Source organism: Oratosquilla oratoria, chromosome 6 (genome assembly GCF_046742065.1).
Source record: "Oratosquilla oratoria isolate Oo_2021 chromosome 6, ASM4674206v1, whole genome shotgun sequence".
NCBI lineage: Eukaryota > Metazoa > Arthropoda > Malacostraca > Stomatopoda > Squillidae > Oratosquilla > Oratosquilla oratoria.
In genome coordinates, this window is record NC_134782.1 from 13,975,645 (window position 1) to 14,003,305 (window position 27,661).

Consider the following 27,661-nt stretch of genomic DNA (forward strand, 5'->3'; position numbering starts at 1 on the left):
TTTGTAGATGTGTGTGAGCCAGGATCACGTGCGTAGCTGTTGGTCGGCCGCTAAGCTTTGTGTGGAGCCATACCGCATTCAGTGGTCTCCTATCCTGCCTTCCAAAGATACTCCTTCAAGACGCAAATATCCCTCTCCAAGCAGACGACGCCAGCATTTACGTATGTTTGATCATTGGTCTGTGTGTGAGAATCTTCTAATTTTATATGTATATTGCTCAGAAGCGGTCGAACCATACCTGCCCCTATTACTGTCAGTGATCACCTCAATACGTCTAGTGACAAAGTTTTTTCCTTTTTCCACGGTAACACAATGGCAGCCTCAGCTACGACTCATCACACTACTACTCTATTACACCAAGACCGCTCTATTATAAAATTCTCTGGTGGATCCTAATTATTCAGCATTGGCATTTATCCAACAATTTGAGAATATGAACACTAACGTTATTACAGGGTTGGAAAAGATTTATTTTGTCCTATCTCAACTTGTTTCCAACTCACTAACCTGAGATGATGTCAGCTTCATACGTCAACTTTAGAGCTTTAAACTATGATTGCGCCACCTTCAAGGCGAAAATTCTTAAAATACTCGATGCAAACCTGGTGATAATTTTCTCTGGTACTACAGGTTGATTGACATACTCTCTTCCTCTATGGGTACTGAAAATCTTATGCGTGTTCAGACTAGAACCAGTACCGTGGCTCCTGAAGCATTAGATTCTTTGATACATTCACATTGGTGAGATAAAAATTCCATCACTCTAGATAGACTCCAACTTGTTTTGGAGTATCTATTCTACCTTTTGTTCCTTACAACGAAACTTTCTATAAAGTTAAAAGAACTGCCTCATCATGCCTTGCTAGCTCCTGCACTACCTATTCATAGCAGACTACGGATATTTCTACTCCTCTGTCTTTGACACCTACACAAAGCACTCCACCACCTCCTGTCTTCGTCGCCTACACAGAGCACTCCTTCACCACCTCTGTCTTCGACACCTACGCTGAGCACTCCTTCATCTCCATCTGTATCTACCATAATTACGTGCATATATTGTAACAAAGTAGGTCATTCGAGTGTTTTCTGTTTCCTTCATAAATGTCATGAGCGAAAGTCTAAGCAGACTTTTATATATAGACGTTTTACTAATTCCTCTTCTAGCATCACACGACTTTTTAAGAATGTCATTTCAGCCTCAATCTAGCTACTGCCATGTCCATGGATAGTGTAGCCATTCTTCTGATCAGTGTTCCAAGATTTTGAAGCTTAGAGCTCGTATCAAAATTCCAAAGACTGATTAATAGTGACCGGTCCAAAATCGTCCCTTTAGTGGCTGCTGTCTCTTCCCAACTACTTACCTTTCAGTGTTATGTGGACCAATTACCTATCTCTGTAACAGTAGATACTGGGGCAGAATGTAGTATAACAGGTAATAGAGCATATTCTGCTCTCAAGGATTTGTACAACGTACCATTGTTACCTTCTTGTAGTGATTTACAAGCTGTACAAAGCTCTCCCTTGTCTATTCTTAATCTATTTGCATTCCTTTAAGGTTTTCTTCCAATGCTAAAGTGTTTCATGTTAACTTTGTGGTAGTTTCTGATTTCATACTTCAATGTGATTGTCTCTTAGGCTTTGATACTTTAGCAACCCATGCCATATATGTATCTTCACGGCACCATATGGTCTCTTTCAACAACAATGTCATTTCTGCAATAGACAGGCCAGTTTCTATACATAGCTCACCTTCTGTGCATGATCTGACCAGGCAGTCATCTTCCAAGGGTTCAATTTTTTTTTAGCTCACCAGTGCTTTCTTGTGCTGCTATTCGAGTCCCGGTGCGCATTTCAGATGTTCCAATTAGTTCTGATGTCTTATGTTTATGTCAATTGATTCTGACATTTCATGTTAGACATCTTGCATTAGAGGGTACTCTTTCCACTGTTTGTAAGGACTATGATAACCAACATTACTGGTACTCCCATCACATTCTCTTTTTGTATTTATCTAGGCTCCTTTGATGTCGTTCATGTTGACACTGTCCAGGATTCACCCATCATAACAGCTTCTATTCAGTCACCTACACATGCAAATGACACATCTCATTTAGCTTCTCAATATGTGACATATGTAGGTAACATTGATTTGCCTGAGGTAAGAGACTGTCTCATTGAATTGTTATTGACACATAATCAAGTTTTGGCCTTACCTGGTGAATGGCTGGAAGTTACAAATCGTGTTGTTCATAGCACTGATCTTAAACCAGGGGTGCATCCAGTCTACGTCCCCTCTTACAGGTTCCCTCATTCTCGTAGATATGTACCTCAGTCTTTAGTTGATGAGTTGTTGAGTGTGTCATTCAAGAGTCGTTGCGAGTGGAACTCCCCACTCCTTCTTGTGCCCAAGAAGAATGGATCATTCCACCCTGTTATGGATTATAGGCATGTCAACAATGTAACAGTTCCAGATGATTACCCTTTGCCTGTGTTGGGTGATCTTCAGTCCACTGGATCAGGTAACACAGATTCCTTTGGAGGAAAAGTCTCGTAAGGTCACAGCTTTCTCGACTCTGTCAGGTCATTATAATTGTCTCCACTGTTTATTGTATATGTATGTTCTTTTATGGCCATATTTTACTTGCCATTGTGTTTATCTGCTCCCTGCCACTCATGTTGTTTGCTTGGTGAGGGCACCAAGAAATGGTGGCTGAGCTATGTAGCAGGCATGTACAAAATATATTATGTTTGCATTATATAATGTATTGTAATTGTAACACCATGTAAAGATGTACAGATGTAACTATACAGAACTATTCTAGCAGGTTTCTGCTAATGGAATTGTAATTCCTGCATGATTAAGTGAGCCCACACAGCACACAGTGTTGTTCCTGCTTTTGCTCTGGGGACATGCTAGTGCCTTACTCTTGTACAAATAATAATTATATCAAAGCGATTTAATTCTAATCGACCCACCATTACAGTCACATTTTACATCATGCATCACGTCACTTGCACGCTGTGTGTTTTATGTTGCTCAAGCCATATCATATGCTAGTTTACGTGCCATAGCCATACCACACATACATAATGTCACGGCACACATTGCGTTACTTATCATGCCACACGTAATGTCTTGCCACATTCCACATCGATGTCAGGTCATATATATTATATAGGTCACGTCACATTTCACATCACATAACTCACATGCTGTATGTTGCTGACTGCACATGTTCAGATGTTACTAGATTTATTTTGTTTGTCAAATCACATCAAATGTCAGGTTACACTTGTCATGTTTCATTTCATGTTAGTTCAAGTGTTACGTCACACATATGACAATGTCACGACACTCATTTCAAGAATTGTCAAGTCATGTATATGGCATCAAGTTATGTCGCCTTAAATTTCACATTATGTATCTTAAGGGGGGCGTCCTAGGATGAGATGGATGGATGGGGTGAAAGGGGCATTACAAAAGAGGAATGTCTGTGGAGGTAGGACGGGAGAGGACAGAAGATAGGGGTGAATGGAGAGGGGTTGTGTATAGATGATGCTGTGATGCATGAGGGGGAGTGGGTGAGGGATGGGGGGTGAGGAAGTATGTATGAGAAAAAATTTGACGCAGCCCGAAGGGATTTCTCCCAGTCTTCTCCTTTTCTGCATGGGGGTACGGAGAGGGGGGGGGCTTGCTGAATTTATGAAGTGGCCTTGTTGTGGATGTGCTGTGTCTTGCGACACTGCTTCTGACCCAGGGCAGTGGACAGGATGCAGGGATGACCCATCATCCAGGAGGTGCCAAGATAAGAGGGAGGGAGGAGGGTGGAGGGGAGTGGAATATATAGGAAATGGAATGGGTGGGAGTGGTTTCTATGCCTTTTTCTTTTTGGCTACCCCCCATGTAGGGGGAAAAAGCCTTTGGTATATGATGTATTTAAGTCACACTTTCATCCTGCTGCTTGCATGCGTTAGTTGTATGTTGTACAGTGCAAACTGATTGCTAAACTACAAACATTAAGTCATACACCAGGTCACACATCATACCATATGCCAGGTCACATAATGCATCACACTTGTCATGCTTCATTTTACACATAACTTCAAGCATAATGTCACATTTCATGTCAGTCAAGTCACATGCTACATCACATCACCATGGATGGAAACATCATGCTTCATTTCACATCACAAGTTAAATGCTGCCTGTTCTGTGCTGCTTGTTTTTATTATGTTGCTGGTTGCAAGATGCACATCATTTATCAAGTTGCATCAATTGTCATTTGACAAGTCATTTCATATACTAGTTCACACATCACAATAGGAGAATGAAATCTATGACAAAGCAAACAATATATTTTATTTATATTTACACTTTTTTTTTCAGGCTCATTTAAAGCAAACATGGATCCTTCTGAGCATCTGAAAGAAATATCTCATGTACATTAACATTTTCCTTCAACTTTTTCAACTGGAACTGTAACAGGAACTCCCAAGCTTTTTTCCGTTTCTGCAATCCACTTGTATGTTTCTTCTTTCTCTTTCAAAAATGGAGCTTTCTGTGCTTCTAATTTTGCCTTGTAGGTCTTAAGCTTTGCTTCACGTATTTCATGTGCCTTCATACGAACTAATTTTTTCAGTGATGCCTTGCGGGTTATCCAACGGATGTAACTGTAATAAAAACAAAAATATTTTCAAATTCAACTGCTGGAAATGCCTTATCCATATTTCCCTTACTGCTTTTAGTTCTAATTATCATTTGTATATCTACAACCTTTACTTTCTCTCAACCCAACTCATTTCTCCTAATTCTTTTCAACTTCCTTCCAAAACATCTTTCTCTTTTTATTCCTTTTTTGAATTCTCCATCAAACACTTACCTACCTTACATTCACTATATCTCTTGGGCTCCCTCGCCCTTCATCTTGCTCCCAATCTCTTTATTCTGTACCTTTCAAGTGTTTCCCCATTTAGCAACCTGAACAAAATGACAATCAAAAGTTGGAACTAACCGTGGTGAAGGTCTGTACAATATATTCAGTTCATTAAGAAGCCACTCGAAACGTTTGTAGTCCATTCGTCTCAAATGTCTTAACAACTTCTTTCGACGGTCAATGGTCTCATGCAAATTAACTTTCAAATGAATGTTCTTCTTGCACTCCTCCATTTTCTTTTGCAAGTTTCGAATTTCCACAGTAAGGTGTGCAACTGCAAAATGAAAAAAATATTTTAAAACTTCAACAAGATTTGAAGGACAAAGCATAACATATGAAGTACTGGTACTACACACCTTTGATAAAAGCATACAGTTATGCTATTCTAAAACAAATGACATGGATACATACATAACAAAAGGCCCTTTCCTCCTTATAAGGAGAGTGGGTCACTCAAACCATACACCCCACCATTCACCCATCTCAAGTTCATTCTTTCTCTACTCCTACTTCTTTTGCTTTCACTGCTCTTTCCACTTCAGCTCCATAGGTACACAAGGTACAAATATCATACTTCTAATCTTCCTTTTGCAATTACAAGTCTTCTCTCTTACCTCTACAATTTCCCTTCTTTCTTTGTAAGCTGGGCACTGAAAGTTCTATATACCATTTACACTTCTTTGTTCTGAGCATCCCAGGTGACATCACTTGCTATCTACAAACAATATTGAATTTACTCCTACTCTTCCACATCCACATGGCTATTCTTTTGACTGTATACTGTGGTCTGTGTCCTTCCCAGTTAACATTACCTTTTATTTAAGTCCTCTTTTTTCTACATCTCCCTTGATTTGGTTTTGCTTTTAATACTAAATCATCAGCACATACTAATCTCCATGGAACTCCACTCATGGCCTCTCTCGATGCCACCCCCTTCTAAATGAGAAAGGGCCTTTGGTATTTTATATATAAATACACCCCCACATTCACTCCTCAATTCACTGCCACATGCAACCCCATACTTACTTTCAAAATCCATTTGTCTTTTTCCAGATATACAACCTTTTCCTTAAAAAGAAATCTAACTGTTTTTTTTTCTATCACATGATGTAAAATGAAAAACATCATGAGAAGAGAGGTGACTATCAAAACTGTGTAGAATTATGGAAACAAGCATAAGAGCAAAATAGAATGAGCAAATGGCTGGGTGTCATATAACTATGAAACAACATGAGAACCTTTGTACCAGGTTAAGGGTATAATGAATATTTAAAGTTAAGAAGTGAGGAAATAATAACTTAGTGGTACATTCAAAGGTTCACAAAATTTCAAGACAATTATTACATATCAAACTAATATGAATAAACAATATAACTTACTCTGAACTTCTAAAGAGCCAACGTCATGTTTGTGTCTGCTTATAGCCTTCCTCACTTGAGTTTTGAGGGCTTTATTACGTTGCTTGGCTGGGGCAAATTCAAGTGACAGTAGCCTTTTTGTGATCTCATCCACCCTAACAACAGAAGAATAGAAACAATTACAATCAATTCATTCATTACCCCAGGTTTCTCTTGCTAGACCCTTGTGACTCCCAGGTGGCAATGGTCCCCAGCTGGGTTCAAACAACTGCAGCCATCACAAAGTAAACTTTCTCATACTAAAATAGGTATCAGATAACATAACAATGAAGTAATTCATTATACATGTAACTTCAGTTACACTGACAATTAAATAATAATTAATGTCCCTATTGTCACTTATTTAAGCCCCACAGCTACTGGCAATGGTCCTCAGGCCCTTCCACAGACCTCTCTGGGTAGAAATTTTAGACTGTTAGCTGTGTTGTATTAGACAATTTTTATATCAATGTGAAGAAGTCATCTGTTGTCAACTCTCCATATATGAAAAAGTGAAGGAAATACAGCTTAAGATGACAGGATGATTTTAAGTGTGGGGACTGAGTGTCAGCCCCTTGAGGCTGTACCTCCATCTGAGAGTACTGATGGATCTTGGAAACATGGGGCAAGAAGGCGATTCCCTCTGACATCCATATTGCAGGACTACCACTGGCTGGTACCCATCACGTGTTCCCAACAATTATGTAACCATATATAAACATTCAAATTTACCACATGCAAAATTATGTGGATCAACTGTAGAATTTCCCTCCCCACATCTACTTGGAGTGGAGACTGTACAACTGAGTGTTGCTGGAGTGGACATTCTACAGTTGGTCATGGTTTGTGATACATAACCTTTATTAACCTCTGTTAGTTGGGGTAGAGATTCTACAGTTGATCAGTGTGTGTATGCATATGTGTATTTACCTAGTTGTTATTTATTTAGCTGTATCTTGTGGGAAGGAGAGCTATGCTTGTGGTGTTCCATCTCTGTATCTCACCATATCTAATTTGCTCTTATATTCTTGTATTGTTTTTGCACACACTATTGTTTCATCTAGTATGTTCCATACATCCACCACTGTGGGGAAAGCTGTTCTTTTTCAAGTCTCTTCTATAACTGTCCTTTTTGAGCTTCCTTCCATGTCCTCTTGTGTTTCTCTTATCCCAATTTAGTAAGTCTTCTCTATCAAGGACTTCTATACCTCTCATAATTATGTAGATGATCAACAAGTTACCTCTTTCTCTTCTTTGTTCCAGAGTCGGTAATTCTAGTTTTGACAATCTGTCTTCATATGACAGTTTATATAGTGTTGGGGCAATCTTCATAGTTGGTTTCTGGATTCTCTCGATTTTCCTTATATTCTTTTTAGTACTGAGTGACCCTTGTCCATGTCATTCACATTAATAGCAAATATTACTGGAGCCAATACTGACCCTTGTGGAACTCCACTAATTACCTCTTCCCAAGTAGAACTCTTATCTCCAAGAACTACCTTCGTTTTTCTTCCATGCAGGAAGTCCTACATCCATTTAAGTAGTTTACCTTGTATCCCTCTATGGTTTCCAGATTTCTTAATAGTTTTTTGTGAGGGACTTTATCAAAAACTTTTTGTAGATCTAGGAAAGTGCAATCAGCTCATCCATCCCTTTCCTGTACTATATCTAGTAGTCTTGAGTAAAAACAGATAAAATTTGTGGTACATGATCTTCCCTGTCTAAATCAGATTTAGTATATTGTCCTCCTCCAGATGTTTTATCCATTTACTTTTTATAACTTTTTCACAACTTTTGACTACTGTGCTTTAAGGGAAACTGGTCTGTAATTTGCTGGGTCTTCCTTATTTTCTCCTTTATAAATTGGTATGATATCAGCATTTTTCCAGTCTCTTGGTATTTTTCCTTCTTTGAGTGAGCAACTTATCACGTTATATATTTTGTCTATTCTTTACATTCTTTTGTATATCCAGTTTGCTATTCCATCCATGTTGTACAAATTCCTGACATCACATTTCACATCTCCCCCTTCATCCCAATGTTGTATATTTTCTCTAGTGAAAACAGACTTGAAGTGTTTGCTCATGACTTAAGCCATTTCTGTATCTTCTGTGTATTCCATATTCCCTTGGTGTACTTTCACTATTTCCTATTGTTTTTTAGTTTACCATTTCCTTATCTATAGAATAGTTTTTGGTGATTCTTACATTTTTCTCTTATGTCTCTTTCATTGTTTCTTTTTTCTTCCATGCGTATTTTTACATATTCATTCCTTTGATTAATATATATTTGCCACTTTCTAGGTTTTTTGTTTTTTCTCCATCTTCTCTGAGTTTTATCTCTTCTATCTTTCACTTCGCTGCACCTTCTGTTAAACCAGCACTTAATATACACCTTTTTCCTGTTTTTACATTGGGACATATACATCCCCTCCTTCTTTATAGATTTTCATCAGAATCGTCCATTTTTCTTCTATTTGTGTTTCTTCCTTGTAAAATTTTTCCCAGCTTGCTTTAAGAAAAAATTTCTTAAGTTCCTCAAAGTCTGTTTTATTATACATCAGTCTTCCTTTTTTCCTCCTTTAGTTCTAACTCAAATAGTATGTGATCACTCTTTTCAATTGGTGTCTTGTATTCAATTTTGTCCACAATTTCAGGTTCTGACATAAATAGTAAATCTAGTCTTAACGATTCTTCACTATTTCTAAATCTAGTTTTTTCTTTTACCCATTGTGTCATTGTATGTTCTATAGTCATGTTGAGTAATACATTTTCCCATTGATCCTCTCCTTCTTTCACTTTCATCTCTTCCCAAGGTATTTCTTTGTAATTAAAATCTCCCATAAGTACCACGTTACTTCCATCCTTCAACATCTTGTTTAATGAAAGTGTATTTACCTAGTTGTATCTTAAGGGAAGGGGAGCTACGCTCGTGGTGTCCTATCTTCATGTCTCATTTTACCTAAACTGTTTTTAAATTCATTAATTGTTTTTGAACACACCACTTTTTCGTCCAACTTGTTCCAGATGTCTATTACTCTGTGGGGAAAGCTGTTCTTTTTCAGGTCCCTTCTATAACTGTCTTTCTTGATTTTCTTTCCGTGTCCTCTTGTATTTCTACTATCCCATTTTATTAGATCCTCTCTATCAATAGTTTCTATGCCTTTCATGATTCTATAAATACTTATCAAGTCTCCTCTCTCTCTTCTTTGTTCTAATGTCTGTAGTTCAAGTTTTGTTAGTCTCTCTTCATATGATAGTTCAGAGTTTTGGTGCTAGTTTTGTAACTCCTCTTTGTATTCTTTCAAGTTTTGTTATACATTTTTTTGTACTTGGTGACCACATAGTCGCTGCATATTCCAATCTTGGTCTTATCAAGGTAACTAGTATTTTCTTCACCATTTCTTCATCCAGGTATGTAAAAGTCACTTTGATTGTTCTTATTAAATTATAAGTTTCTCAAAAAATATATATATATATATATATATTATATGCTTCTGAGAGGACATACTATTCATTATAATGACTCCCAGGTCCTTCTAATTTTCTATATATTTTTTTTTTATTTCTTCTCCCAATTTATATGATTGCACTATTCTTTTTTGCTTCTTCCAAGTTCCATTATACATTTCTTGATATTGAATTATCTCCCACTTCCTACTCCATTCCCATACTTTATTGAGATCACTGTAGCAACTCACAATCTTCTTCAGTGTTCACTTTTTTCACAAAATTTGCATCATCCGCAAAGAAGCTCATATAACTTTCAATTCCTTCATCCATATCATAAATATATATAGCAAACATTATTGGGGCCAGAACTGTTCCTTGTGGAACTCCAATTATCACTTCATCCCAATTAGAGTGTCTCTTATCACCACTCTCATTTTTCTTTCATGCAAGAAGTCTTCCATCCACTTCGGTAGTTTGTCCTGTATTCCTCCTGCAGTTTCTAATTTCTTAAGTAACTTCTTATGTGGCACCATATCAAAAGCTTTTTTCAGGTCTAGAAATGCACAATCAGCCCATCCATCTCCATCTATTAGCCTTGAATAGAAACATGTTAAGTTTGTGATGCATGATCATCCTTGTCTAAATCCAAATTGTCTTGGATTTAGTACGTTGTTTTTTTTTTCCCAAATGCTTTACCCATCTAGTTTTCATCATTCTTTCACAAATTTTAGCTATCATACTTGTAAGAGAAACCGGTCTATAGTTAGTAGGGTCTTCTTTGTGAGAATCAACACCGTGTGAGATCTTCTTTGTTTCCCCCTTTATATATAGGTACTATATTTGCTCTTTTCCAATCTTCTGGAACTTTTCCCTCTTTCAATGTATTTTGTCTGTTAGTTCATTCCTGCATTCTTTCAAAATCCAGTTTGCCATTTCATCCGGTCCATGTGATTTTCCGACATCGAGATTACTCAAGTGTTTCATTATTCTATTTCTTGATACTTCTATCTCTTTCATAGGGGGAACTCTCTCCTCCCATTCAATATCTCTAGGTTGTATGTTCTCCCTTGTAAACACCAATTCAAAATGCTTATTCATAATTGCTGCCATTTCTATTTTCTCTGAGTATTCGACTCCTCCTTGTCGTAGTTTCTCTAATTCTTGTTTGCTTTTCAGTTTGTTGTTTACAAATCTGTAAAATAATTTTGGTTGATCTTTACATTTTTCTATGACATCTTTTTCGTATTTTATCTTTTCTTCTCTGCACACTTGTACATATTCATTTCTATAACTAGTATATATTTTCCATTTTTCAGGTTGTCTTTCCATTTTATCCAAGCTTTATCCCTTTTGTCTTTTATTTCCTACATATTTTGTTGTACCAGCACATTACATATCCTTTTTCTTGCTTTTGTCTTGGCACATACTTTTCCACTCCTTCTTTATAAATTTTTGTCAAAATACTCTATTTCTCTTCTACTGTTGTTTTCTCCTTGTGTATGCTTTCCCAGTCAGCTTTTTGAGAGAATTCACTCATTTTGTCAAAGTTTGTTTTTTCATACATCAATCTTCCCTTTCTATATTGTTCGTTTTTTTTCATGTTTTTTTCCCCATTTAGTTCCAGTTCAACCAATATGTGGTCACTTTTACTTACTTATTGGTGTTTTACATTCGATCTTGTCCGCTATTTCGGGTTCTGATGTGATTATTAGGTCCAGTCTCGATGGTTTTTCCTTATTTCTATACCTAGTATTCTCTTGTATCCATTGCGTCATTGTATGTTCAATAATCATATCAAGTAATACATTTCTCCATAGATCATCTCCACCCTTCACTGTCATCTCTTCCCAACAGATTTCCTTACAATTAAAGTCACCCATTATAATTATTCACCCTCCATCTTCCATTATCTTAGTGATATCCTGGTGTCTTCTAACATATTTTTGTGTTCTCTCTCTTACCATGAAGCTGTTTTGGGAGGCACATAATTTACTACAAACTTTCTGCTCTTCTTATCCTTGTCCTCCACTTCCATCATAATCATCTCTACACTATTCTTTCCATATGTGACATTCCTCACATTCATATCCTTCTTAGTCAGGAACATAACTCCACCCCCTTGTTTTACCTCTCGGTTTCTAATCCAACAATTATATGCTCCATGTTCTACACTGTTGGGTGGTAGTGGACCTTTCAATTTTGTCTCTACAATTTCCATTATGTCCGGTTCTTTTTCCTTCAGTTAATCCTTCAGTTCATTCAACCCTGTTCTTAATCCATCTATATTTGTGTAAGACACTTTTAATTTTCTGCTACTTCCATCGTGTTTTCTGTTTCCCTTCCGTTTTTCTCTGCTATGTACCATTTCCTCATTTTCATATTCACTACTCTCCAATAGAATTTATCTTTTTCTGTCTCTGTTCTTTTATCGTTTTTTTCCATAGCTTCTAGTCTTTTTGATTTCTCATCCTCTCTTTCCATTTTATTCATTTCTCTTTTTATCCATACCTTATGTTGCTCACTGTCTGCTAGTTTCCCTGTTTTTGCTAAGATATTCTCTGCTGTCGTTTGTGACCTGAATTTAACCTTAATTGTTCTGGTCTTATCTGTATTATATTTCCCAACCTATATATTTCTTCAATTTGTTTTCCTATTCCAGGTTCATCTTCTTGAACTACTTCTAATATATTATTTACTTTTTCCTTTTCCTCCTTTATTTTTGTAATCCTATTTAGATTATATTTCTCTTCCATCCCTAATATAATTATACACTTATTTTAACCTGCTAAGTCTCTTACTATATTCTCCTTCTCCCTCATCACTTTAATAACTGTGTCTTCAGTTTGATCTTTCATCTGCTGCGTCACTATATCATTAAATACAATTGTGTTGTTCTCTTGGATTTTCTTCCAACCCTGTGCTTCTTTTGCTATGGACTCTTTATTATTCCTCTTTAATTCCTCATTCTCATCTTTTACTTCTTTTAACTGTCTTTTTAATTCTTCTATTTCTTTAGTTAGGTTTTTGTTCACCTTCTCTAGTTCTTCCAATTTTTCAACTCATCGCAATCCGTGTAAATTGACCAAACCTACTCTCCCAATGTTCGGTCATTTTCTCAAGTTTTTCCTCTAGGGCTTGTTAATTGGGGGGAGGTTGGTATCCCCCCCTCATTAAATCCATGGAAATTATTATCTTCACCAAAATCATCCGACCTTCATTTGTTTACAAGGTGCCTGTCCTCTTGGACCCAGTCTTCCCCTTCCTCATTTCCTTCCATTTTCCTCAGTTATCCTTCCCCTTCTCCTTTTTCATTGCCTTCCCACTACACCACGAGCTTTCCCCTTTTCTACAATTACAAAAAGGTACTCCTTCCTCTTCATTGATATCCATGAAAATTTATGTTTTTTCTGGAGTTCCAATCTTCACTGTCACTTCGACTGTTGTGTGTGTGTATGTGTGTGAAGGGGAAATTCTATATGTAATAGAAAAAGACAAAGACAAAACTTTCCTATAAATTACCCATCAATTTTTTCCTTGACTACTTGAAGATCTTGTACAGGAGCTGACAAATCCAGAGTTTCATTTCTTTTTAAATCTCCAGACTTCTCTGGTTTCCATGATGGTACATAGGTTGGTCGTCTCCAGATAATTCCATACTCAGTTAATTCCAAACGCATTGCATAATTACGTCGCTGATCAAAACCTGTGTTGAAAGAATTGAACTTCTATTAAATCCAACATCCACATTCAAATTCACAATTATAAATTTTCTTATATCTATAGTATAATTTGAACTTATTTTCAACATCAGGAAACTCCTAATTTATTGTATCTCGTAGAAATTTATTTTCTATTTAAAAATATTATAAGCTTCTTTCTATAAAAACTAGTGGTCCAATAATAGACCCAAACCAAAAAATTCTACACAATCTGAACACAGGGCCACATACTATCATGGTGGCACACTACAGAATTTTGTAAATTCCAGAATCATAAAAACACAGATATTTAACATGAAATCTACACAGTCCCATAAGTCCTAACTTAATACATCCTGACCTAACTATCCCATGGGAAAAATGGTAAATCTGTATTATCGTACAATGACTCATGAACTCCAGAATTTTTTTTCCTGTTTATTTTGATAGGACGGGGGATGGGATTAGGAGTCCTACTACCTGTAATCCCAAAGGGGACATTCCTAAAAAAAGTAAAGGCATAAGAGGGTCTGGGAGCTTTCCAACCAGTACCCTAAGGTTTGGGTCTTAAAATGTGCGTGGATGTGGTAAAGATGAGAGTAAAAGGGAAGAGATAGGCAGTATGTTTGCGAGAAGAAAGATGGATGTGCTGGCTTTGAGTGAAACTAAAATGAAAGGGAAGGACAACTGTGAGGGGAAGAGGGAGAGAAGGAGTGGCTATACTAGTAAGTGAAGAGATAAATAAGCATGTAGTGGAGTGGAAGGTTTCATCAAGGTTGATGTGAATGAAGGTGAAGCTGGGAAGGGAGATATGGGTTTTTGTAAGTGTGTATGGGCCTGGTAGTGAGAAGAGTGTAGAGAAGGGAGACTTTTTGGATAGATATAAATCAGTGTATAGAGGGATTAGGGAGAAATGTCAATGTAGTTGTATTGAAAGACCTTAATGCTAGGGTAGGAAATGAACCAATAGATGGAATGATTGGGAAGTATGAAGTTCCAGGTAATAATCATAGTGGAGAATTGATGGTGGAGATGTGTCTTGAATGAGAGTTGAGGATAGCAAATACAGTGTTTAGGAAGAAAGTCAAGCATAAGTACACATGGGAGAGGGTGGTAGATGGAAGGGTAGCAGATTGAGCTTTAATGGACTATATAGTGGTGACCAGGAGTATGATAGGAAGAGTTAAGGATGTACCTGTTCAAAGGGGAGAGAGTGGGGGAATATCAGATCATTTCCTGGTGGAAGGTAAATTGAGAGTGGAGAATAGGTGGAGAAAGAGGAAAAGGGCAGAAGGTAGGGAGGTACTTAGAGTGAACTGCTTAAATGAGAAAGAAAAGGAGAATGAGTATAAGAAGCTAAGAGAGGAGTGGGAGTGTAGTAGTTTCAGAGGGATCAGCTTGATGAGTGTAGTGGGGAGGGCTTATGGGAGGATCTTGATTGAGAGGATTAGGAGAGGAATGGAGGGAGTAATTGGTGAGGAACAGTGTGGTTTTAGGACAGGTAGGGGTTGTGTAGATCAGATTTTTGTGGTAAGACAGATATGTGAGAAAGCTATAGGAATAGGTAAGGATTTTTTTGGGGGGGCTTTTATGGATCTGGAAAAGGCTTACGACAGGGTAGACAGGAAGGCACTGTGGGAGGTACTGCAGATATATGGGATAGGAGGAAAGCTGTTTAGAGCAGTCAAGAGTTTTTATGAGAGTAGTAGAGCTTGTGTTAGGATTAGAAATAGAGAGAGTGAATGGTTTGAGGTAAAGGTGGGACTTCCACAGGGATGTGTTATCCCTGGCTGTTCAATCTATACATGGATGGGGTGATGCAAGAGGTGAATGCAAGGGTAGTGGGTCAGGGGTTGGAGATGGTTAAAGAAGATAGGGAAAAATAGGAAATAAGCCAGTTGTTTGCTGATGACACTGCGCTTGTTGCAGGATCAGAGGGGGGATTGAAGAAGTTAGTGACAGAGTTTGAGAGGGTGTGTGAAAGAAGGAAGCTGAAGATAAATGTGGGCAAAAGTAAGGTGATGAGATGTACAAGGTGGGAGAGTGACAGCAGGCTGGAGGTGAGCATTAAGGGTGAGAAACTGGAGGAAATGGATAGTTTCAGATACCTGGATGCGAATGTGGCAGAAAAGGGAGGAGTGGGGGTGAAGGTAGAATGTAGATTGAGAGAAGTGAGTAAATGCCTTGGTGGATTAAAAAGTGTAATGAGATATAGACATCTGGGAATGGATGCTAAGAGGAGGTTATATGAAGGAGTGATTGTGCCAACAGCACTGTATGGGGCAGAAACATGGAACATAAGAGAAGAAGAGAGGAGTTTGAATGTGTTTGAGATGAAATGTCTGAGAAGTATGATAGGGGATACTAGGCTAGATAGAGTGAGATATGGGGAGGTGAGGAGAACAGGGGTGGGAAGGGAACTGGGAGATAGGGTTGATGAAAGAGTATTAGGATGGTTTGGACACATGGAAAGAATGAGTGAAGAAAGATTAGTAAAAGAGGTGTGGAAGGCAGAGGTGGAAGGAGTGAATATGAGGGGGCAACCTAGGATGAGATGGATGGATGGGGTGAAAGTGGCTTTACAAAAGAGAGGAATGTCTGTTGAGGAAGGATGGGAGAGGACAGAAGATAGGGGTGAATGGAGAAGGGTTGTGTATGGATGATGCTGTGATGCATGAGGGGGAGTGGGTGGGGGATGGGGGGTGAGGAGATATGTATGAGAAAAAATTTGACGCATCCTGAAGGGATTTCTCCCTGTCCTCTCCTTTTCTGCATGAAGGGACAGAAGGGGGGGGGTCACAGAATTTATGAAGTGGCCTTGCTGTAGATGTGCTGTGTCTTGTGACACTGCTTCTGACCCAGGGCAGTGGACAGGATGCAGGGATGACCCATCATCCAGGAGGTGCCAAGATAAGAGGGAGGGAGGAGGGTGGAGGGGAGTGGAATATGTAGGGAATGGAATGGATGGGATTGGTTTCTATGCCTTTTTCTTTTTGGCTACCACCCCGTGTAGCAATAGCAATAGCAATAGCAATAGCAATAGAAAATTAAATATAAATTTTGTAAATTATAATACATGCACGTAATATGCGATTTTCTTGGCGGAAAAAAAACTTGCTACAAGCAAATATACTAACGAACAAAGTCGCTAGCATAGAATTGGGATGCCATCTTCTCTGTCAAGTGTTTGTCATCTGCCCGGTCTAGTTGAATTGTCAGTTACAAGGACCATATATATATATATATATATATATATATATATATATATATATATATATATATATATATATATATATATATATATATATATATAAACCTAGAGGTACTTACCCCTTTTTATGTGGGGTGGCCAGCCAAGCCATTCACCCAGTCTTCACCCATTCCTTTCGTTAAAAAAGGAGAAAAAATCTAGCATATTGATGATAATCAGACTTTAGTTTGCAAGTTACAATTATCAATTGTACCGAAAAGGGCCAGTCTAGAATCATCATATGGTGAAAATGATACTGTCTATTAAGATTAAGAAGCTCCCCCCTATCACATGATGACAATAAAACTGATATAACTCTCATGGATATGAAATATTACGTAGTTGGAACTGTTACCTGATACGATATTTGGAATATTTCCACGGTCCCTCCAAGCCACTCCATTCACAGGAGTAAAACTCCCTCTTATGCTTGTGCACAAGATTCTTGTATTTCTGAGAAGCTGCACGGAGAGCATTGTGCTATCCTCCTCTACTTAAATCAACCAGATCCTACGATAATATGGTTACTTTGACAATACACGAACAGTTTCTACACCCCACTTCCCATATTTACTTCCCCGGTATTTGTTTTGGTTTAGTGTAACTTGAAGTACGTCAGGCGCAACAAAAATGCCCAGGCGTGAGGAACGAAAAAAATTGTATATGTATCAAGGAAAAGTAAAACAGACATTGGGTGGTGGGAAGGGATAGCACCTCATTCACAGGAAACAATGATAAATAGGGAACCAAGAGAGTGCTGGATGGCCGTACGACAACTGACAGGTGGGTGAATGCATTGGCCGACTACTTCCCTTATGAAAGGGAAGAGGCTTTTTGGTATATGTATGTTTGCAAGTATATTTTTATGATTTATATATTCTATGAACCTAGATTTCATGTAAAAAGAACAAGGAAATTGTATAGATTTATTATTTTGTTCCCCCTCAGGAAAATTCCGCGGTATCTCTGATATATATCTATACTAAGAAATATATGTTCAGCAGTGATAGTTGTGGTTATAGAAATAAATATAACATTCCACTTCATTTGTGACAATTCACAAGTTTCCATGCCCAACTATTGTCACCATGTGTGAACTTTGAACAAAAAATATTGTATTCCCGTGTATTAGCTTTTATAATTTAGTATATTTGATCATTTAGGTTAAAATACATCATTTAAAATATTTTTGTTTTCTTCTCTCATCAGAAAAAATCCAGTGTGTTTTCCGTTTGAAAACCATAGCAACGGTTTTTAAATCTCGTACCGCCGCCGCCAATTTCAAATACAGTAATTTAAAGAGGGCCGTTAGTCGAGCCGGTCAGCTGTGTGCCGATCCCTTTAAATTTCGTGCGTAAGTGTTTTGGGTTTTCTGTATATCTTATTGTGTATGTAGGGAAACAAATATGATTTTGAGTGTATGTATATCCTTAGTTAACTGGTTTATATTACCGCAAGTATGAAATAAACTGAAAATCCTTTCTACTGGATTGAAGCCGAAGTGAACTGTGTTACTGTGCCTTTGGAAAGGTTTGAAACAAGAAGTAATTTTACCCCCGAGCTACTTTATTGCAGACGTGAAGTCCCAAATAGTATTTTGGCGTTCCTATCCGTTATTCGTGTGTTCAGGTTATTGCTTATGATTGATTTTATGGTTATTGAAAACAATAATATCGCTATGCGAAGGAGGCCATGGTTGGTCGCTCTCAGTGCAACAATTTCTATGTAGTTTCGTTAGAGCTCGAATTTTGAATATCCCAGCCAGTATTTAGCAATACCTCTGTGATCCTATCCAAACCTAACCTAACCGAATATATGGTTATGGACAAAGAAAAATACAGTACAACGCTAAACTGTGCAGTGTGAATATTATTTGCATGTAAACTACAGGACAATACTTTCTTCTGGCTTTCAGGTTTCACTGAGACAACATTTACTGGCAGTGGTCCTGAGGCCCTCCCATAGATCTGTATCCACATTTAGGACAGGGCGATTAAAGAATGATACAATTGAAAAATTCTTGATTACCATTTAATTGGCGACTTAATGCTAAATCACTAAGATATCATGTTCTTCATAAAAACAATCCGAAAATACACGTGTAAGATGTACTTTGATCAGTTATATTGGGAGGATGAAGAAGCAAGGAACGAAACAGAGGAGGCTGAAGATGCTTTAATCTGGCAAGCCAAATACCTCCCAAAAACAAGCAAACTGATAAGAGAAATCAGTGCCTCACCATCACAATCTAGGGTAGGTAATGAGGACTCTCGGATCTTCCATAAGGACACTAATACGTCCCAACAAACAAAGCACATTACACCACAACCCGCAACAAACACCCCTAGCCCCACCTTAGCCACAGGGGCAGTAGCTAGTAAGGCTGGGGAAACTGGCACCCCAATCTTGGACCACTCCAATTCAGTTAAAGAGCCTCACCCCACCGGGACAATTCCCAAGGCTAAGTCCCTTGATAACACAGACACAATGGCAGTTGCCAACACGGCAGGGGGAACTCACAACCCAAACCCTGACCACACCAAAGCAATGATTGTACCACACCCCACCGGAACAATTCCCAAAGCTAAGGTTCCGGATGCCAAGGTGAAACAGGCCACTACCACCACCCAGTCCACACAGACAAACCTACCTGTAGGTCAAAGCCCAGCCAATCCTCCTCAAAATGGGGTTAGGACCACAGGTGAGGACAAGGTAACCCCAATCTGCCGGTACTATGAGAAGGGGCGATGCAGGCATGGAAATTCGGGCAGGGAATGCAATTACAGACACCCTAAACCATGCCGCAAGCTCTTGATGTATGGTACTCGGGACAATCGTGGTTGCAAATTAGCAAGGGGCAAATGCCCACAGTTCCACCCACGCATGTGTAGTAATTCCATAAGGCACAACTTATGCCAAGATAAGTCTTGCAATTACACGCATGTCAAAGGGACATGGAAGCCAAGCAAGGCCAAAACCCAGGTAGCACACCCTAACATCAACAAAAAGAAAGCTAGTAACCTGGGGGTGAAACCACAAAACACCAGATACAGGGCAACACTGGGGACACCCACAGGCCCTCAAACAAACCCATGCTCAAACATTAGCCCATCTTTTTTAGAGATATCGGAAGTGCTACAAACCAGCATGACCAATCTGTCTAAAGCTGTAGAGTACCGGGGCAAGGTACTATCCTCCCTGATGCAAGGGAATCAGAGGAACTGGCCACCACTTCAAGCCCAGCAAGTGTTCCCCTGGGCACCAGTCGTCCATACCAACTAAAGTCCATCCTAATGGGTAACATACAGGGCCTCTATCCCAAATGCAACAGAAGCAAAGTTTCCTTCCTGAAGGAACTAACGCTAGAAGAGGACCCAATGTTCATTGCCCTAATGGAGACTCACCTGGCTAATGATATGAAAGACTCTGAGATACTAATAACCAACTACACCCCATTTTGAGCTGACAGAGAAGGAAGATGCCATGGTAGTGCAATGGTCTATTTCAGAAATGATCTAGCTGCTCACTCCAAAACACTATTATCCCACTCAAACAGGGTGACAGAACTCCTAGTCCTACACATAACTAAAATAGAACTAATCATAGTCAACTGCTACTGCCCTCCCCAGTGTAGTATAGAAAGCTTTTCAAATGCTTTGAACAGACTGAATGAAGTATTGGAGACCACCTCACTTGCCATAACAGACATTTCATCTCAAACACATTCAAACTCCTTCTCTCTTCCTCTCTCATGTTCCATGTTTCTGCCCCATACATTGTTGTTGGCACAATCACTCCTTCATATAACCTCCTCTTAGCATCCATTCCCAGATGTCTATTTCTCATTACACTTTTTAATCCACCAAGGCATTTACTCACTTCTCTCAATCTACATTCTACCTCCACCCCCACTCCTCCCTTTTCTGCCACATTCGCACCCAAATATCTGAAACTATCCACTTCCTCCAGTTTCTCACCCTTAATGCTCACCTCCAGCCTACTGTCACTCTCTCCCCTTGTACATCTCATCACCTTACATTTGCCCACATTTATCTTCAGCTTCCTTCTTTCACACACCCTCTCAAACTCTCACTGACTTCCTCAGTCCCTCCTCTGATCCCGCTACAAGCGCAGTGTCGTCAGCAAACAACAGCCCAATATATATAGGAGGAGACCGGACCTTGCCAAAGAACTACCGACCAGTTGCCCTCACGTCCCACATTATCAAGGTAATCGAGATATGCATAAGGGACAAACTGTTCACACACCTTGAAGTGAAAAGCCTCATCAAAGAGAATCATCATGGTTTCAGAAAAGGTCAGTCCTGCCTATCCAACCTACTAGCACACTACGACTGGCTACTGCGAAACCTGTCAGAAGGGAAGAATGTTGACATAGTATTTCTAGACTTTGCAAAAGCCTTCGACAAGGTGGACCATGGTGTCCTCCTCCACAAGGCAAAAGATCTAGGAATCTTAGGGAAGCTAGGAGTATGGCTTCACAACTTCCTGACAGACCTTATACAAACAGTCGCAGTCGATAGTGTGAAGTCCAGTGATACCAAGGTAATAAGCGGAGTACCACAAGGCTCTGTCCTCGGCCCCCTCCTGTTCCTTATTCATGTGAATGACATAAACAGGAGAGTGGACTCAACCCTCCTATCTTTTGCCCATGATACCCACATCAGCCGTGCAGTGCAGGAAAGGCGGGATGTCCACCATCTACAAGACGATCTCAACAAAGTGTATGCATGGGCCAATGACAGCAACATGCAATTTAACGAGAAGTTTGAGGTCTTGAGATATGGCACAAACCAAGGCATCAAAGACAACACTGAACTGCACATGGAAAGAGGCATAAAAATCACACCCAAAACCCATGTAAAATGCCTGGGCATCCACCTAAGTGATGACGCCACTTTCCAACACCACATCACGCAGTCAGTGAAAAGAGCAAGAGGGATGGCCAGCTGGGTACTAAGGACTTTCTCCTCAAGAGAGGTACATGTAATGCTTACCTTCTGGAAGGTGCTTATCCAACCAATCCTGGACTATTGTAGCCAACTCTGGTCACCACACAAGCGCGGAGACATCCAGAAGCTTGAAGCTGTCCAAATGAACTACACCAGGCATATCAAAGGGATGAAAGATCTCAACTACTGGGATCACCTGGGAGCACTGGGTCTCTACTCCCAACAAAGAAGGAGAGAAAGATATAGGGTCATTTATATATGGAAAATCCTAGAAGGCTTTGTTCTGGACCCCATGCTCTCAACAATCAAGCCGTACCACAGTGTAAGGCATGGGCATAAGTGTGAGAGACAAGCTCTCCCACCAAGAGCCCTGGGAAGGCTAAAGACCCTACTGGCATCCAGCTAAGGTCATGAGGGTCCAAAGATCTTCAACACCCTCCCAAAAGAGGTGAGAGAGAAAACCAAATGCTCGGTGGACAGCTTCAAGCATGCACTGGACAGCTTCCTACGGAAGATGCCAGATGAGCCCCCAGTGCCAGGCTACACTGCCATCAGTAGGTTTTCTTCAAACACAATACCAGACCAACTAGCCCTTGCGAGGAGGGACAGCAAGACTGGCAGCAGCAGTAGACCACTACGGCTGTGAGGACTGCCCTCGAATACTCCAACTAAACCAAGTAAGTAAGTAATTTATTTAATGATTTTCATTTATTGTCATGCCTTTGGTAGGGCTATCATCCATTTTACTGTGCCTACTTTGATACTTTGTAGAATTTCATCCACTTAAGGATGCAGCTGATGTGGGTATCTGCTGTCTCCAGGCAGCTCCACATCTCCTAAATTTCCCTTAGCAATTGGAGTGTGTTAGACGTATAGCTGTTGTATCTTGGGGTAGGGGCCTGGTCACACTATTTGTAGTCACTGATCCAGCTGGTTTTTTAACTTGTCTGGTGTGATACCAGTCAAGTTTCTTATCATTAATGGGGCAGATTTAAATTGGCGCACTACAGACCGCTAAATGCCTGGGGGGTACATCTGGGAGAGGACTGCACCTTTCACCGCCACATAGCCGAAACTGTGAGAAGAGCAAGAGGGATGGCAGGCTGGGACTGGGTACTCGGAACCTTCTATACCAGAGAACCCAAAATAATGTTGACCCTTTGGAACACCATGATACAGCCACACTTAGACTACTGTAGCCAACTGTGGTCCCCCCACAAAAGAGGTGAAATCCAGCAGTTAGAAGCTGTCCAACGCTCTTACACCAGGCAAATCGGAGGAATAAGGGATTTAAGCTACTGGGAATGTCTCAAAAAGTTGGGGCTCTCCTCTCAACAATGAAGAAGAGAATGATATCGTGCAATCTAGGTATGGAAAATAATTGAAGGAAAGGTACCTAACTCGGCACCCCATTCCCTGCAGCCTTACAGCACTGAGTGATCAGGGAGGAAAATAACAAGAAAAATTATACCAACCAGAGCTCCTGAAAGGATCAAGACCCTGCTAGTGAATAGCCTGAGCCATGAGGGTCCAAAGCTCTTTAATGCCCTCCCGAGGGATATAAGAGATATCACCGGCTGTACAGTGGACAGACTCAAGGCTGGACTGGATAAATTCCTATCATCAGTACCAGACTACACTGCTGAATGCCTGTCAACAAACACCATACCAGACCAGGTGGCCTTAAAGAAATTGGACACCAGGAATGGTAACAGTGGCAGATCACCGTGGCTGTGAAGAGGTCTTCTAGACATATCCAAGTAAGAGGTGTGTCCCTGTATATGAGAGGCTGTGATAGACCATGGTCTGGGACAGTCCAGCTCTTCAGTTGTAGCATAGTTGGCCCCATTGCAAGTGATTGTTGACTTGTAAGCCGATATTTGGCACCATCCATTCCAATGTTTTCCACATGTATATGATGGTGTACCATGCATATCATCTTTGGAGATAGTAGAGCCTAAGTTCATTCAGGCTCTCCCAGTAGTTGTCCTTACATGTCTTCTGCATGTGAAGGTCCTCTGTATTGGTTCCAGTTTGGCTGTCCCCTTCTTTGTGTGGTGACCAGAGCTGACAACAGTATTCCAGCCTTGGTAGGACTGGAGTCTTCCACATTGTCAGCATACATTCTTTATTCCTTGTGTGAAAAGGAACCACTCCGAGAGCTTGTAGGCATCCTTTACTGCTATTTTGATGTGCTTGCAGACATCTGTGTTCTAGTGGACCCTGCCATCATGCTTCCCTTAATCTTATAACAGATATGACCTAAACAAGTTTGTGTATGCATATTATTTTTAGCCAGATTTAATGTTTGCAGGATGCAGACACCAGAACAAAAAGAAAGGTGCTTGCAGGCACCTGTTTTGCCTTGTACCCTAACAGTGGAGTCACTAGATGTGGGTGCTGTGAGCAAGAAACCTTTAGTCCTCAAAAATGCTAAACTGATTCTTGGACGTAATGAATTTAGGTAAGTAGTCTAAAGTATTGACAACTATCATAGGTGTGTGTGTGTGTGCTCTTACTCTCCAATATATGTGTCCAGTGAATGTATATGGTGGCAACTTAGATTTTCTGAAGATGTAGTTAAGGAAGAAGCTGCATGGGTTGAGTATTTGTGGTAAGACAGGTGCATAAGTATCTAACTGAAAGGGAAGGATGCATTTGGGAGAAAGCATAACGGGGTTGATAGTATGGAACATATACCAAATGTGTGGAGTATAGTGGGGTAGAATGTTGAAAGTGGTCAGAGGTTGATTTATATGCAAATTACATCAGCTGAATAAACTTTGTATAATTTATTAAAGATAAAGTTAGAGTTCATGTACCACCCCAGACAGCCAAGTCTATTAAGTGAGTCTTTGTAAACTCAACTCGATACTTGCAGCTAGTGTGGAGGTGCTGTCTAGCTGTATTGCCTCTAACCGAAGCAGTATAGTGAGGGACACGGATGACTTTCATCCAAGAGAAACTAAGAGGGGAGGAAAGGGCCTTTATCTTATATATATGTTGAACAATCATGCCTACAGTGACTTAAAATAGCAATTCATATTTGATAGGTTAATTTGTTTTAACAGATTTCTATATGTTTGCAGAGATATGTTGCTGCGAGTCCAGACAGAAAAGTTTGCAAGGCAGTACACACTGCAGAATGTGCAAACTTTTAAACGCTTCATGAAAGAAGGAAAAGCCACTCTCCAGCTTAAGGATTATAGTGTGAGGCTTATGATCTCCAATGCCCCTCCAAATCTTCTTCTTATATTTCTAAAGACCTTGTTAGGCAAAGCAGAAGTAGATTCAGTGAAGAAAGTTGTTGGTGTGAGGCAGCGTTTGTTGTCATCCTTACCAAGTGCTTTTGAGGAGATTAGTCCTTTAACATTCCAGGTATGTGTAATTACATGAGTGATTTGTAGTTTATCTTAAAGCTGTATGATCTAAATGAAAGCTGGCTTACCACACCACTTCACATATATGGGGGTATTATCTGTCAGATCAATAAGTAATGGCAGTGTAGAGTGTGGATTTTTCAGAAGTTGCAGAATTGGAAGCAGTGCCTTTTGAAGTGGAGATGTTCATGTTTTACTCGAATGAACAAGTGATAAAAGCAAAGGAGCTGGAAGTACAAAACAGGGCTAATAAAAATTTTTTTATGAAGAGGTGGATGACAGGAATTTATATCTGTGTGTTGGATTATCACAGAAAAGGTGAAAAATGGAAGCCTATAATCAAGGCATGCCTTGTAGCAAGGGGTTTTGAGGAGGACACATCCAGCTTTAGAAAGGACTCCCCAGCTTGTTCTAAAGAATCTATCTGATTGGCTCTGGCAATGGCTTCTGTGTTTGGTTGGGAGTGTCACAGCCTGGATGTGAAGTCAGCTTACCTTCAGGGCAACTACATAGAGCAAGAGGTTTACTTGTGTCCTCCCCCAGAATATTATTGTGGTCAGCTTTGGAGACTGAAAAAGACTGTATGGTCTATATGACACAGCAAGAGCATGGTACTTACACGTCAAAAGTCTGCTACTGTCTCTGTCAGCTGAGGTGTGTCCACTCGAACAATCCTTGTTTTCTTGGCATTATGGTGGTGAACTTCATGGTATTGCTTGTGTATATGTGGATGATTTTCTCTTGATGGGCATTGGGGTGTTCCAGGAGAAGGTTATTAATGTTCTTCAAGGAGAGTTCTGTATTGAGAGCATGGCATCATCTACCCTCATGTATATAGGTTTGAAAGTGGGCACTACAGCTGAAGGTATAATGGTTGGCCAGTATAGTTATTCCAGTCTGCTCACACCACTGAGTTTGGGATGTTGCAGGTCGGCAGCTAAGTCCAGTAAGCTGTCGGACATTGAGAAGGAGGAATTCTGTGCTGAGCTGGATAAGTACACAAATAAGACCTGACATTGCCTTTGATATGTGTGAACTGAGCAGATATTGTAAAAATGTCACAGTCCCTGATGTTGTGAGACTCAGCAAGATTATCAACCAAGTTGTGGGTGACCATTTTTGCTTGCTGCTTAGAAAACTGTCTTCTGTGGAGTACTATATAACTGAGTGTTTCTCAGACTTCTCCTTTGGGAACCTATCTGATGGTGGCCCTCAGGGAGGATTTGTGATTTTTCTCAAGGATGGGGAAGGAAGAAGATGGCTGATTTATTGGCAATTAAGGAAATTGTGCCAAGTGGTGAAATCCACATTGTCTGCAGAGACCTTGGTGTTCAATGAGTGTTCTGAGGCTGCTTCCTGTCTTGGACGGATTATCAGGGACATTGTCAAATGCCAGACCTTAGCTGTACACTGCTTGGTTGACAATAAGAGTTTGGTGGAGGTCTTGAATTCTTCTCATGGTGTGGAGGATCATTGTCTTTGCATTGACATTGCACTGCTGAAGGATATGTTGTCACATGGTGAGATTAACTGTTTCTTGGGTTGGAACCTCCGTGCAACTTGCCGACTGCCTTACTAAGAGAGGGGCCTTGGCCCAGCATTTGCGAACAGTCCTCTCTGGTCAATAGGATTCCTTGGCTTATAAGTACTGTAAATAGGTTGTAAAAGTGTCTGTTGGGGAGGACGGAGGTGGGTGGGGAGTGGTTGTGTGTGGATGATGTGATGCATGAGGTGGAGTGGGCAGGGGGATGGGGGGTGAGGTAGTATGTGTTAGCAAAATTTGATGCAGCCCGAGGGGATTTCTCTCCATTTTCTTTTATGCGTGGGGGGACAGGTTGCTGATTTAATGGAGCGGCCTTGCTGTGGATGTGCTGTGTCTTGCGACACTGCTTCTGACCCAGGGCAGTGGACAAGGTGCAGGGATGACCCGTCATCCAGGAGGTGCTAAGATTGGAGGGGTGTGGAGTGTATTCGGGGATGGAATGGGTGGGAGTGATTTTATGCCTTTTCCTTTTTGGCTACCTCCCTTGGAAGGGGGAAAAAGCCTTGGTATATGTATGTATGTAAAAAGTTTTTAGCTAAGAAGATATTTTTTTATGAAATAAGCAAGATTTTATTCTGTATCAATAAATTGGCCTTGGCTGTGAGTTTTATGGAGCTTCAGTTTTATCTTCAGTTGGAGAGAGAAGACAGCATTGTTGGAGTGTTCATTTGTTGTCATTTGGTTGAGGGCAGTTGTGTTAGATTTTTGTGTGGTTCAGTGAATAGACACCAGGTGGCAGTGTTGTTGAGCTGCTATGTGGAGTGCTAGGTCCCCATTGTAAAGGAAGAGATGACTGGAGCAAAGACTGATTGAAGCTAATTACAACATATCACTTCAGCTCTATTCTCGCTTGCCTCCACATTTCTCACTGTCCATCCATGTAACACATCAAACACTTCAATGCTCATGTGTTCAGACCCTTCCTTTCTGCTTCTTATAACACATTTCATTCCACCCATACATTTACTTGCATTGAAAAAATATATATATATACAGAAGGCCCAGACAATGTTTTGAACACCAATCTAAAACATC

At 39.9% G+C, this 27,661-nt stretch overlaps 3 protein-coding genes across 5 annotated transcripts in view; 2 read left to right on the forward strand and 1 right to left on the reverse strand.

Moving 5' to 3' along the window:
- LOC143026307 (uncharacterized) lies at window positions 1-20,715 on the forward strand. The gene is made up of 2 exons (XM_076186471.1): window positions 1-161; window positions 18,647-20,715. The coding sequence occupies exon 2, from the start codon at window positions 18,799-18,801 to the stop codon at window positions 20,011-20,013; it is 1,215 nt and encodes a 404-aa protein (XP_076042586.1). The 5' UTR covers window positions 1-161; window positions 18,647-18,798; the 3' UTR covers window positions 20,014-20,715.
- Window positions 4,344-17,355, reverse strand: bonsai (28S ribosomal protein S15, mitochondrial). The gene is made up of 5 exons (XM_076186472.1): window positions 17,087-17,355; window positions 13,303-13,486; window positions 6,314-6,447; window positions 5,013-5,208; window positions 4,344-4,671 (listed from the first exon to the last, which is right to left on the reverse strand). The coding sequence occupies exons 1-5, from the start codon at window positions 17,205-17,207 to the stop codon at window positions 4,446-4,448; spliced, it is 861 nt and encodes a 286-aa protein (XP_076042587.1). The 5' UTR covers window positions 17,208-17,355; the 3' UTR covers window positions 4,344-4,445.
- The window catches only part of LOC143026306 (ATP-dependent DNA helicase PIF1-like), a 21,480-nt gene continuing 11,228 nt past the window's right edge, over window positions 17,410-27,661 (forward strand). Inside the window, exons 1-4 of one of the 3 annotated variants that reach the window (XM_076186468.1) lie at window positions 17,410-17,514; window positions 17,941-18,085; window positions 24,018-24,167; window positions 24,793-25,081. In XM_076186468.1, coding sequence (XP_076042583.1) covers window positions 17,463-17,514; window positions 17,941-18,085; window positions 24,018-24,167; window positions 24,793-25,081 — 636 coding nt within the window. In that variant the 5' untranslated portion in view covers window positions 17,410-17,462. Of the gene's footprint in view, window positions 17,515-17,940; window positions 18,086-22,147; window positions 22,385-24,017; window positions 24,168-24,792; window positions 25,082-27,661 lie in introns of those variants that run through there. The other 2 variants (XM_076186470.1, XM_076186469.1) reach the window with 2 other exon arrangements.

Excerpts from the sequence above, each read along its gene's own strand:
- bonsai (XM_076186472.1), bottom strand. The coding sequence starts at position 17,207 with ATGCTCTCCGTGCAGCTTCTCAGAAATACAAGAATCTTGTGCACAAGC. Across the intron at positions 5,209-6,313 it reads TGGCTCTTTAGAAGTTCAGA|TTGCACACCTTACTGTGGAA; the intron begins GTAAGTTATATT and ends TTCATTTTGCAG. Across the intron at positions 4,672-5,012 it reads TTGTACAGACCTTCACCACG|TTACATCCGTTGGATAACCC; the intron begins GTTAGTTCCAAC and ends TTTTTATTACAG.
- LOC143026307 (XM_076186471.1), top strand. The coding sequence starts at position 18,799 with ATGTTCTTCATAAAAACAATCCGAAAATACACGTGTAAGATGTACTTT.